The sequence below is a fragment of the Sparus aurata genome, chromosome 9 (assembly GCF_900880675.1).
Source record: "Sparus aurata chromosome 9, fSpaAur1.1, whole genome shotgun sequence".
Lineage (NCBI taxonomy): Eukaryota > Metazoa > Chordata > Actinopteri > Spariformes > Sparidae > Sparus > Sparus aurata.
The window spans coordinates 24,577,149-24,591,013 of record NC_044195.1 but is presented as its reverse complement, the minus strand read 5'-3'; the positions used below and the strand labels follow the sequence as shown (position 1 = coordinate 24,591,013).

General features: G+C 42.7%; 1 protein-coding gene across 3 annotated transcripts in view; it reads left to right on the top strand.

Annotated features, from left to right (window-relative positions):
* epha3 (eph receptor A3) overlaps positions 1 to 13,865 on the top strand; it is a 116,009-nt gene that overhangs the window by 48,301 nt on the left and 53,843 nt on the right. For all 3 annotated transcript variants that reach the window (XM_030428373.1, XM_030428377.1, XM_030428376.1), the window contains one exon: positions 12,610 to 12,765. In XM_030428373.1, the coding sequence (XP_030284233.1) occupies positions 12,610 to 12,765 (156 nt within the window). The remainder of the gene's footprint in view (positions 1 to 12,609; positions 12,766 to 13,865) is intronic.

Sequence of the window (13,865 nt, the reverse complement as noted above, 5' to 3'; positions counted from 1 at the left end):
AGACACATTTACTTGATGTTGAAAGATGCATGTTGGAAAATTTTCCCCCTATTTCTCAATTCCCGGCCCCCTTTCCCCTCACACTCTTCACATTTAACTCTTCACTCCAGTTTTCCCATCCATCCATCCATCCATCCATACATTATGTAGCTTGTATCCATGTCTATTCCTCAATCATATCCACACTGCTGTCAGTTATATAAGACTGCTCCAGTATCAGTCCATCAAGAACTGCTCTCCACGTCACCTGCAAGTTGTAAAAGCTTGATTATCATCGAGAGGATCATGCTGCCGCCTGGCAAGCAATACATAAGTGTCCGCCGCCGTACAGTCTTGTATCTCATATCACATGCACTGAAGTATCAAAAATGTTTTGTCAATAAATGTAATTAAGTGTCTAAAGTACAAGTAAAAAAAAATTGTAAATATAGATACATGTCTGAATATAGTGTGTATGCGACAGATACCATTATCAGAATCCAGGAATTTTGTATCCAATTGCCGACGAAATAAATCAGTTAAGAAATGCGCTGGTTCGGCTGTGATGCGACTAGTAACTAACGTTTCTAAATGAATGTGATGTGTAAAAAGCATAATTGCCTCCAGAATAGAGTGGAGTGGAAGTATAAAGTGGCAGAAACTGGGAAATACAAGTACAACGAAAGTGTACTTGAGTAAATGTAATTACATTCTATCACTAATCCTGTATCACTTTCTTCAGTCTGTGAGACTCCTTTACTTATCTTCCATACACAAAAATATATACATAAAGAACAGTTTTATTTTTATGAGTTATTGATGATGAATCTGCGTTGGACTATATAATTACCTTTTCAATGGTAGCCTAAAGGGACGAAAAACTATATTTCTTCATGCAACCCTTTTTTTTTTAAAGGATAATAAATGAATCTTGTATTTTATGAGACTTGTAACAGAAAGAACTGTTATGTGTTACATTTATATAATAACATTGCTTTAAAATAGCGTCTTGGTATAAATCACCTTGCCAATGGAGAGACAAATCTGTCTTGAGTTCCACATCAGTTTTCCCATATCAGCATGTAAATGGTGACATGTTTGCACCTGGCTACTATTGTCACACATGCGGATTACAGCACAATGGTCTGTCCAGCTCTAAATCACCGAGATGACGACAGCTAGTGTGTTTGTGCGAATGTGTGTGTGCGGGGTGTACATGGCTGCTTATCGGCCGCATTCAAAGCGCCACAATAGTCCAGTAAAGGATGAGTGGAGGCAAATGGGTTTAGGGCCGTTTTAGGTGGTGCAGTGTGTGGGTGTGTGTGTGTGTCTGTGTGTGTGTGTCTCCAAGGAGTGTAACAGTGGAATGCGCATGTGTGTGTGTGTGTGTGTGTGTGTGTGTGTGTGTGTGTGTGTGTGTGAGAGAGTCTGTATTTGGACGAGTGAGAGGGCATTAAGAGGTCAGCGTCATCTTCAAACACGACACAAAAGGATGCATGCACAAACACACACACACACACACAAGCATACTAGTGTGTTGTGAAAATGTCACGGTGGTGTGGTGCTGTGTGATGGATCAAGACAAATAGGTGTATTGTTAGTGTGTGCGAGTGGTTAGTGTTTATGTGTGGGAATGTGCTCTGTGTCCTCGTCTTTTTTGGACCGTGATTTCCCACTCGGTCTCGCGGCTCTCCACATCCTTCCTGTCTCTCCATCTTGTGATCTATTACACACGGAGTGATCAATATGTAACTTGGACGGATATGAAATCAGAACAGATAAATGTGTTCACACAAGAGTGTACGTGCATGGGACAGGCCTGTCTCCCCTGATCCGTTGCGCTGAAATTAACATCTCGTCATTGTGTGTGTGTGCTTATGTGTGTGTGTGTGTGTAGGTGTGTGTTTAGAGAATTTGTGCTAGTTGTCCTGGATTTTTCCGACTGACCTGGCTAACCTCTGGAGTGTGGAGAGTGTAGGAAACAGTTATTGCATCCTTGATGGATACAGCGGGGAGTTGATCCATGCCTCTGCGTGCGTTGGGGTTTGTACAGCACTTGCCCTGTTATGCCCCAGTTTATTGTCCTTCACATAAGAGCAGCTGTGCACACACACACACACACTTGCAAACATGCTACTCTAATGTAACTGCTATTTCTCTCTCATGCTCCATTTAGAGAGTTTAAGGAAAGGCGCTGCGTGCTGTGTCCTGGCATATTTTGGCAACACTACATTGTGAAATGACTTGCATTAACCTTGTTACTGATAATAACCATGCTGAAATGTGTCATTTTGCATTATCAATAAAACAGAAATGTTTAATGGAATCCTTAGAAGCACTCAAAAATGTGAAACCCAATCACCAGAATGATGATTGTAAGTTTGTGCAAAACCACAGATTAGTTGAAACCGGACGTTACTTTATGTTGCAACTTTACATTAGTTTCGGTCGAATTTTCTATTTCTCTTCCGTCACAACACTGTGCTTATGCTATGCTTTGGTTTAGGCACAAAAGCCACTTGGTTAGGGTGAGGAAAACTTCATGGTTTTGCTTAAAATACCTGTTTAGGTCTACAGAAAACCCCCCTGGAGATTGTTCGTCCAGCCTTGAAAATTAGCCGGTTCTGGTCGGCAAAAACACGGCTGGAGATGATTCGACTTCCCATGAGAACCACCCAGTGTTGGTCACCACAAAAACACCTGGAGATGGTCTGACTTCCACTGAAAAACACCCAGTTATGGTTAACACAAAACACACCTGGATACGGTCCGGCTTCGGGTTGAAAAACATCAAGTTTTGGTCACCACAAAAAACGCCAGCTGATGATCTGACTTCCTGTGAAAAATAACCGGTCGTGGTCACTGCAAGAACATCTGGAGACGGTCTGCCGTCCCATGAAAAATGTTGCCACAAAAAACGCCTGGAGATTTGGCAGCCCTCGTTTGCAATAATGCCACCTCGTTTCCCACCCCATCTCCTGCCAATAAGCATATCATGTGAATGTGATATTCCACTTGTGCAAATGTCAATCTCAGACGACTCTCGTTTCCACATAATTTTTTTTGGAAATCTCCATAAATCTGACAAGTCAAAGTATCTTATGCCCATGCCTCTGAATATTTGACTTTGCTTTAGACAATCTCAGGTTGGTGCACAGTGCAGCAGCTCAGCAAACAAGTATATTCTAATAGACGTTCGATGTGTTGATTCTGCTAATTTCCCCTTGAACTGTGCAGAGCTTTTATGAATTTAAAGAGAGAGAGAGAGGGAGGAAACAAAGAGAGGAGCTTGTTCTTTTTTTTTTTTTTTTTCATCATCGAGGTTAGACTGATATATGGAGGCCGGTGTTTGCCACTATTAAAATCTAATTCAGTGTTGGCAGCACACTTTGGCTATACTGCTTAATGATTATGTCACATTAATTACTTGCACACTCTTAAGCTACTGGAAATAATTGTGTGTAAGGTTGAACGGTGATTGCGGTAAATCAGGGTGTGTTTCCCCCCCCCACCAAAAAATAAATAAAAATAGAGAGTGGGGAGGATGCATCTCGTGGAACACAAACACAGTTGTTGGTCTGTTAGCGTGTGATGCTAATGTGCTTGTGCGGCTTATTGCGCCTTCCACTTTCAAACGTGTTTCCTGCCTCCTGCAATGCATCTAATGTAGACCCTCCTCACCTTGCACTTCCTCCTTCTCCTCCTCTTCCATCCCTCTATTTCACCTCCTCACATCCACCTCCTCTGCCTCCCTTCATCTTCCTCGGCTTCCTTTTCGTCCTCCTCTTATCCTCCTCATCAGGCCGCTTTATTATGCAAATCAGTGTTGGATCAGATCACTTAATTAAGCCTCCCTGTGCCAGTTTGTGCACACACATATACACACACAAGGACACACACAAACAAGGACACACACACACACACACACACACACAGCAACTTTCTTTCACACAGACATAAAGTGGTGGTGGTTGTGTGGTATAATGATTAGTATGCTGGGCTCTGAATCGCACACACACACACACACACACACACAAAGACACACACACACACACACACACAGACACATTGCATCCAGGCAGCAGAAGAGCCTCTTTGAGTGTGTATAGATAAACAGACTTGAATAGCGGGGTCTCTCCAGGCCATTAGCCCGCAGTTAGCATCGCAAACACCAATCTGGCCCTCCACCGCTCAGCTGATGAACCCAACTCACTTCCATGGCTGCTGATAATGCAGCGTATGAGGTCATGGCAAAGATGAAGCTGGACATCAGGGTCAGGAATTGATCGTGCGGCCCTTTTTAAAGTGCTCCGTGGAAGCTATGAGAACAGTTGGTAGTTTTCCTATTGGAAAGCTAGTTGATGGCTAATTTTAGCCAGAAACTTGAACCAAGACTAATATTACAAATAGATTTGGCTTTCTTGGATGGAAATTAAAGTGACAAATCTTAAACTGATTGCCACTATAAATGGTAGCAATATAGGTTTCTGCAAACCACAGATAAGTTCAAACTTCACACTTCATCAGTGTCAGTTCTCAAATCTAGGATGTGTCATCGCTGTTCTCGTGGACTGGTTTCACTTAAGCACAAAACCACCTGGTTGGGGTGAGGAAAAGATTTGTTTACCTGGTTTGAGCGGTTTCCTGCTCACAAATGTTGAAACGTTGCCTTGAACAGTGGTTTCTGGCTTGGCAGCCTTCTTCACCTAGCTGTTAGTACATGTAATGTGAACAACACACATTTCTTTCCCTTTAGCATTCGTCCTTGATCTTCAGTGTGTGCTTCTTTCCCGCCTGGAAGGGATGACTTTGAGCAGTTACTGGCTGTTGTCCAGACGTATAGATCTCTAACAGATGAACATAGAAGCCACTTAATGCGGCAGACTTTCCTATGACATCCCACCTGACTCGTCATCCAACGTTTGCTGCAGCAGCTCAGGACTAAAAAAATGACCATGATATAAAACACTCAGCAATTATGACCTTAAGAGCCAAGAGCCCATTAGAAAGCTTTGTTATATTCTGATTAACTTTGGCAGCGCCCGTCGCTGTGGCAGAAAACTAAATTACTCTAAAGGTTTTAGTTGGGACAGTTAATGTGTTCTCCAGTTGATGGATATCGCCTCTGGAAACTTGCAGATGTACAGAACCACTCCGCCCGCTCAGATGTGCGAGCGAAATCACATCGGCCCGCCTCCGCCGACATATGAATAAACTCAAATACGTTCCCGATGCGATTATCATGGCAAACGACACAATAATTGAGCATAAGAGAGATGGAATACGTCGCAATCTGCCCCAAGACACAACCTTTCCATTCTGATGATTGCTTTCATTTGTATTTCTGACAGAGAAAAGGAGTTCATTTTTGTCGTGTTACGGACGTATTAGCTTTAACAAATTGACTGTAATAGAGCATAATGGATGTCTGTGTCATTTTGTGCTGCTGGAGTGATAATGTCATAAACCGGAGCCTTGAGTGTATGGATGCATCTTTCCTTTGTCTGTGACAGATGTGCTTGTTTCTGCGGATATCTCGGTGTCTCCTGGCTTTTGAAAGGTAATGAAGATGACTATGATGATAAGATCATCGCAACTGCATTGTTGAAAAATGCGCACTTGGCTCGAATTGTTATGTATTTTCACATCAGTCAACAATGCGCCTGAGTCATGCCACGGTGCACCATTTTTAAACAATGACATCATTTATCAGGAAGTGAAATTTTCCCTTCAAAGGACTCCAACCCTTTTCCAGATTTCTGCAACTTGTTACTTGTTTGGCCCACAGGGGGTTTTCATGGTGGTGGGGGGGGACAAGTTGTTTACTGTTGCCATGTTTCCAGTAACATTACAAGTGGCTCCGGATAAGACCGGCAGCCAAAAAGGCCCGAGCTGTCAATGTAAATAACTTTTCCATTTCAAAGAGCGCTATTCCAATTAAGGGCAAGAAGGACGCAGCAGAAGAAAGAGAAGGGGAAAAAAGCCACAGAAAAGAAATGGAGGAGGGCGGGCAGGATGGCGGGGTGGCGCAGGCGGGAGGAAGATGGAAGGGGCGGAGAGAGGGAGTGAAAGTCATTGGGATCTTGTCGGATTGCGAAAGGAAGGAGGCGGAGGTGGTATGGAAACAGGAAATCAATTGTTAGGTCGTTGTGTTTTTTTTTTTTTTTTGTGTTTTTCCAGCCGAGTTTCAACCTTGAAGTGTGCCGCAAAAGGGAGGGAGAGAGAGATAGATTGAGCGAGAGATGGAGAATAAGAGTGAAGCTGCTCGCGAGACTCATGCAAAGATAGAGGTCAAGGGCGGAGGTACCGTCCCGCTTTCCACCCCTGCGGAGCACCGATCGATTTACAAGTAACGAGTGGGGTCAAGAGGACAAGAGTCATGTGAGATGTAACACGTTGGGTGCAATTTAGGGTCAAATCTTATTTCTATTGATTGCACTTTCTCGTAAGTGTTTACCCATGTTTCCAACGAGACTATAATCATGCAATGGATTTGGGAAGCTCAAGTTGCTGTCATTTCTGAGCGGTATAGGGCTGCAATTATTGTTAATTAGCTCTATAGAAAGTCAGAAAATTGTGAAAAATGTCAATCAATGTTGTCCAAAGTCCAAGATGAGGTCCTCAAATGTCTTGTTTTATCCTCACCTTGAAGATATTCAGTAAAGAAAACCAAAGAACGTTAACAATTGAGAAGCCTTTTCTTTAAGATCCTATTTGCTAGAAAAGTTGAACCTCCAGTCACATGCCCAACTTATCAAATACTGGCGCTTTGGGACGGCGACAGACCCCACCTACAATCCCAAGTGTCAGTATTTGTCGATTTGGGAATGAGACTCAAAAATCTGCTTTACTTACGAGTAGGGAATACAAAGTATGTAAGAGTTTTGTGTTTAAAACAATCCCAACATTGACAAAAATGATCAACAGAATATGAGGAAGTAACATTTTTGGTGTCATTTTGTGGCACCGCTTTTTACCAGCATTCCCAGCTGGGTTCCCACCATTCCACGCCTGAAAACCTGATCCTCTCAGTGGTCCGAAGCTCCAGTGCCAGTGTTGTAAACAATACCAACGCTCCCATCGCTGCACCACCAACTGGGCTGATATTAGTCAGAGTTAAGTGGTTACCCTGTTGATATACTGCCCCCTATTTGTTTGGAGTGTTAGTTCAACAGGTGGACAATTCTTACATATTGGACCTCTAAAAAACATGTTGAAACCTGTTTGAGTTAAAAAAAATAAGTCTAGCTCTAATGTGTTGATAGACTTTGAACATTAAAAAGTGTAACTGAGGTTTGGCTACAAATCACAAACAGATCCTAGATTCCATTTTAAAAAACACTTGTCAATGTGGACAATAACTTCCTCATTGTCGACTCGAAATCCGTTGAAACCGCTCCTCTTCAAAGGATGCAGGGTAACAGAATCCGTCCGCACCAAGGTCAGGTCAGGTTTTTTTCAACTAACATGTTGTAACAAAGAGGGGCTGCATGGGACTGCTCGACCGTCCAGCAGTCATATTAATTATTGATGAGGGTGTCCTGTGACCTGGACTATTGATTGAGCAAATTGCAGCCCCAGTTATTTTACAACCAGCGTATCATGTGGCCGCCGCGGCTCTGTACGTGGGCGCACATGTGTGTAAATGTCCGCGTGTCCCTCCCTTTTAAAAAGCGAACGATGGGGATTGTGTTTCAGCCGTCGTTACGTAGCGAAAGTGGTGAGGCGTCGTGTCGTACCCCCCGCGAGCGTGTATGGGTATTTTGCAGGACTTTCACATGAAATGCGCGTTTGTGTGTGTGTGCGAGGATGTGTGTGTGTGTATCACAAATGACTACTTACACGGACAGTGATTCAGCCCCTGCATGCTGTTCCTGCAGCTGTTATTGATTTAAAAATACATAAAAGATGATTCAGGGGGATCAGCTCTTTTCAAAAATGTGCCTTTCGCTTCTTCGTTTTTCACACACACACCAGATATTTTAATTAATCACACATACTCCATCATCTGAAGAGGCAGTGTATTTTTCCTCTCCTGGGGCGCGCAGACACACACACGGTATCATACTATCCACTCATTCCCTCTCGCTCACACTGCTGGTCGCACGTCTCAGTTCTCCCTCTAAGATGAGTAGTTAACCTCCTGTGAGCCGAATCTGATTTTACCATCAGCCTCTGTCACAGCCTGGCACACACACACGGGGAAGAAACGGGCCCTTTATTATCCTTTTCCAACTGTTATAAAAATATTTTTAGGGCCGCGGTCGAGAAAATACAACATATCACTACGCTGTCATATGAAAACCTCATGCCGTAAGTGCTGCGTCGGTTGTTAATTTTTTTGCACTGAAACGTTTATGAGATCCTCTCGGTGGCTGATAAGTTTCACGGCTGCGTTACGCACCGAAAAAGTTCCCGTTTATCTTCAACTTTCAAGTGGAAACAAGGCCGTTTGGTCTTGTGTTTGTCGGGTGTTGACTCGCCAGGATTATTCGTCCAGGTCTAGTAAGATGCTAAGTTCCTCCAGCTGCAGGAAGAGCCATGCTGAGAGTATACATACGCTGATATATAACACAAGAATCATGCATAGAATTTCTGATGATGTGAAACACCGACATGTACAGCGTATGCCTGTGTGCTATCCTCCACTAAGAGCGTTAAAAACACAACACAGAGCCGCAACGTTGCACAAGATGTTGAGTCATTTGTACAAGTCTAGCAGGATGTTAATTTGAATTTTTTTTTGTCCAACATAACAATAATGAGGGACAAGTGCAGATTCTTTTCATTTTTTTTTTTTTTTTTTTTTTTCTGTTGATCCATCTTCTAAGTTTGATCTAAGTTGTTTTCTGTTCTGTTTATGACTTGAGAACCTTGACAGGATCTCACTGACAATCTCACTCACTTCCTTTCTTTTCTTGGTGAATTGTCTTTCATTTTGTTTGTTGTTTTGAGAAAAAATGTTCGCACGTGAAACTGGGTGAAACACAAAATGAACCCTATCCAACGTATTATTTTCTCCTGCCAATTATTATTATTATTCTTTTCACTCAGTTTCACACATGAAAAAATAAATGTGAAATTGGTTTTCACACTTTTTTATTTATCCTAAAAAAAAAAAACGTTTTTTCACAGATGGAGAAAACTAATCTGTGAACTAATTGATAACTAGAATAATCCTGGTAAAACCTTTTTTTTCCCCCCATCCGAAATTAAAGTCATAAATACAGGAGAGAAAAAACTTTAGATGGGACTTGGATGGATCATTAGAAAGAAAATGACTTGTCCCTCTGTGCTTCCGTAAATGGGATTTGTGCTAATAGCCACACACACTTTTGGAAGGTCCACAGATGAACCTCAAGTCACAGCGACTGTGTGGATCATATTGTATACAGCTAACTAAGTAACGCATCATAACTACTAATCACACGGTGTTTGGCTATCGAGTTAAATCCCTGTTGTTCCTATCTATGCATGCCTGTAGCTAATGTGTGATATGTTTTCCGGAGCCTTTAGCTTGTTGAATTAGTGAGGATGCTTATTGAGTTTGCACAGTGAATCGAATGTAAGTTTATCACAATAATTGATATTTATTGACTAACAGCTTTTTGATTGACCTTGTGCTCTCTGATAGGAGCCCTGCAGCCGACCAGCACACATTATCCGACTGACTTCATGCTGGGCTCAAACCCAACGATGGCAACTGGACATTTTGAGATAAATGTAGTGTTAATATTGCTCATATCTGTCTTAATGGAAGAAATGGAAGATACATTCCACACACAGCAATAAGATAAATGTGATTTGGGACATCTGAATATGAAAACAAAAATATGATATAGTAAATTTCCCTGTGGATATGCATAGCTCCATAATTGATTTGTTTATAATCCACAGTGAGGTTGATGCCAGGAGTTAGTACATACGGTAGCTAAACGAAAACAGGTCCAGTTGGTTTCGAGCCCGGTTCTTTAACTGTCCAGTGAATACAGTGAAGGCTTTTTTTGTTATCTGGTGTTATCCAAGGTTGAACCGCGCTCTGTCAAAGGCTGTTCGCAGATAAAGAGATCAGATGGAAGCTCAGTCTGCCACTGTTATGAGACGTCTGTTTATCCACGCTTCTGTTTTACGTTTCTCGCGCGTATTTCTGCTGACCCAGCGGTTATCTAAGCTCGCTTCTTCTCCCTGATTGGCTGTCAGGTCCAATTTCCTGTCTTGTCCTCCAATCAGGGTGGTCTGTTCCGCGTGTGGGTCGACGAGTGTTGTGGTTGTCGTTCCGTCGGTAGGATCGTATTGGGCTGTTTAAAAATCCGCTTTCGCCTTGCATTACGCTCACGCCCACGTGTGCGGCGAGGTTGAGGAGTATTATAGAGCAGCGCGGGGACCTCGGTGTGCCAGTGTCAGTGATGGATATGGCAGTAGTATCAGCAATGTTGGCTTTTGCAGAAGTGTGTTGTCCACCACTGGGATCTGTCAGACCTGTTCTGCTGAGCCCACACATTCTGCTGGCACGCCACTGTTGCTGCAAGCCATGTTTTTTAATCTGGTGTGTGTGTGTGTGTGTGTGTGTGTGTGTGTGTGTGTGGGCATGTGTGTGTCAGTGCGAGCAAGAGAGAGAAAGAGAGAGAACATGCTTGTTTGCCTGTGTGCAACGGTATCAGATTACTTTGCAAGCTTTACGTTTGCTTTAAAAAAACAGGTCTGATCCAATGTGTGTTATCCATCTCTTGTTTGATAGATATGATTTCATTTGAGGGTTACTGGTTAATTGATTATTGCATAACTAATCAGCGCTAGCCTGCTTTTTGTGGGAAGCCTTTAATTTGATGTAATCTAAGTGCAGTTAAAAAAAAGCAGGCTGAGCATAAATCCACTGAATGTTTTACAGTCAGTTACAGAACGCAAGTTTTTCACAACATCTTTAATTTCTAGCTGTTAGTCACAAGGGATCATAAGAAACTGTTCTTCCTTGAAAGATAAATAACCCATGTGACTCATCACATACATACATTTGATAAAGAAGACACATCATATGCCTGGTACCACTGGATTCATGTGCTTTGATCCAGATACAGCATGTAAAATGAATGTCAAATTTATCACTGTGAGTTTTGTGTTGATGTCTTGATTCTGGTTTTCTTTATTTTTCGGAAAATGCATTTTCCCTTTGCGATTTCTCTTTTTTTCTTCATGATTTATGGCTGTGTCGCATGGCAGAAAACACAGTTTTGAGTTCTCATGTACTTCTAGGCCCGATTATAGTGCTTACAAAGAGGTGCAGGGCGGGATGGATCTAGGCCTCCATGCCACTAGGGGGCCCAGCCAGAGAGTAAAAGAACATTAACAGTCTACATGATTACTAAAGTCATCAGTATGAAAATAGTCATTTGGCACCTCGAGTATCAAACTGTGTGGGGTCCCCAACTAATATGTGTTTATGAAAAACAAGTCCAACAAGTTGCGTTAAAAATGTGACAGGAGCAACAGAGAGGGTTTAAATAAAATAAACGTTGTCTTCCAGTTTAGGTGGTATAAATGTGTGTAATAAAAAACCCCCCGCAGATTTGTGTTTTCTTTTATAACAGATACACTCTTATTGAGTTTTTGCTGAACATGCCTAATATAATAATCATTTAATTGCCCCCAGTGACAAATAAAATAATTTGAATTGAATTGAATTGTATAGCAGTGACTGTGAGTTAGCGACGAAAGGTTTGAATCCCAAATCGGTCCCATTAGAAAACACTGAATTGCTGTCACATCTGTTTAATGCCATTTGCCAGCTGCTTTAATAATCTGACCCCTCATTTGAATTTTGCAGTTCCTGTACACTCGCAGTGTGCACTTAGATGTACAGTACTGCAGATGTTAAACTCTAACTATCTTTTGGCAGTAAAATTGGAGTTTGCCATCGTTGAAGAAGCCGCTTTGTACGCTAAAACGCTTTGTTTCCCGTCATCAAGCCAAGTTTAGATGACAAGGATTTAACCTGTGATAGAAGAGGAAGAAGAAAAGAGTCGAGAATAAAGGAGCGGGGTGGGAGCAAATAGAAGGAGAAAGCGGAGATAAAACATAAGGGAAAGTTCCCCTTGATCTTCCCCCCCTACGCAGACACACAAGCACACACGCTCGCACACGCACTTACACATGCAATATACTTTACGCAGGTGGAGTGTCACCCTACTTGCGCAGATTGCAACAGATTTGTGGTGAGTAGGAGTTAAAAGAGCTGCTGAGTGCAGATTTAATACCACAGATATTTAAAGAGAACAGCGCTTTTATCTGAGGGGACAATTTGCATTATTCATGTCGCGCCTTCTGAGAGATGAAGAGAGGGAGCAGCGACAAAGACATTCCAGAGAATTATTGTTTTTTCTGTTTTTTTTTTTTTTCTACCTGCAGTTAAGGGACTCTCGTTACATTAAGAGCAGATTTACATTCAATCCCTGTCCCTTGCTTGTGTGTGTGTGTGTGTGTGTGTGTGTGTGTGTGGGTGGGTGCATTAAATAATCTCGATCTTTCATTCCCTCTGCTCTTGTTGTCGCACCTGTGTGATATTGTAACTACTATCCGTGTGCTGGTTTTCAGCGTGACACTCATGCGTTCGTCCGTGTCTTCTCTTGTCTCCAGTGTGCAGGGCGGGTTTCTACAAGTCCACGCTCGGGAACATGGAGTGCTCGAAGTGTCCGCCTCACAGCTTCTCCCACCACGAGGGGTCGCTGCACTGTGGCTGCGAGAAAAACTACTTCCGTGCCGAGGGAGACCCCGCCTCCATGGCCTGTACCCGTAAGTGTGCTTTTATAACGTGTTCACCTCTACATTCGGGGCTATTTGATATCATAACAAGCCTTCTGCGGCGTCCTGCTGTGATGCCGGTTCCTCCCTGATCATAGCTGCTCCTACATTCACATGGTTGACCACAGGACCCCCCAACGTTGTGTGGGAGGATTTTTCTCATCAGCCCATAAAACATGCAATATAACCTGTCTTAACCTCGCCTTGAAGATGTGCTGCAACCCATAAAGTTTGGCTGCCATTTAGTTTTAGCGTCCCACGATGGTCTAAATGCTTTCAGATGCTTTTCACACTGAATCATTTGAAAAACTGCATCTGTCCATGCAAAATCCCATACAAGCCAACGACATTCTTGTACAGACAAGGGCTTTTCACACTGGATATTCTTAGCCCAGGGCTATCCTTAGCCCCAGGCAGGTGACCAAAGGATAACTTCACCCCTTCACACATGTATTGTTAACCGTTGGCTAACCTAAACCCGGGGCAACACGATTCACACCGCATTTGTACTAGTTCAAGAGCAGGGCCAGCAAGCCCCTAGGCTAAAGTTGAGGCTAGCCCACTTTTGAAATGTGCCAGGATTGTGCTGTGTGAACGCTTTCCTAGCCTGGGGGCTAACCGCTCCCTCGTGCAGTGCGAAAAAGCAATACGCCCATGTACAATACAAGAAGCTGTACACACTGTATTTATGCTGAATTAATCCAGGAGGTTCAGAATGTCGTTTGAATTGCGCTTTTCTGTCTCCAATGTGTCCATTACATATGTATCGACATCAGACTTTCTAATATGGATTAGGAGAGGTTGGGTGACATATGCAGCATTGTCACAACATGAAATTGAATCTTAGAGTCGTCAACACATCTGTGGCTCGTAGAAGCGTGCAATGCCAACATTGATTCTCGCAGCTGGATTTGGTTCTCATGTAAACAGTGGAACAGTGTTTACAGTGAACATAGTCTCATTTATAGTTTGATTTCTACACATGCTACAGTTGAAGATTGCTGTGATAGTCTAAAATTTCTCAGTTCGCCGGTAACAATAGCTTTCTCTAAGAAAAAGAGATACATTATTTTTTTATTTAAAGGTCACAG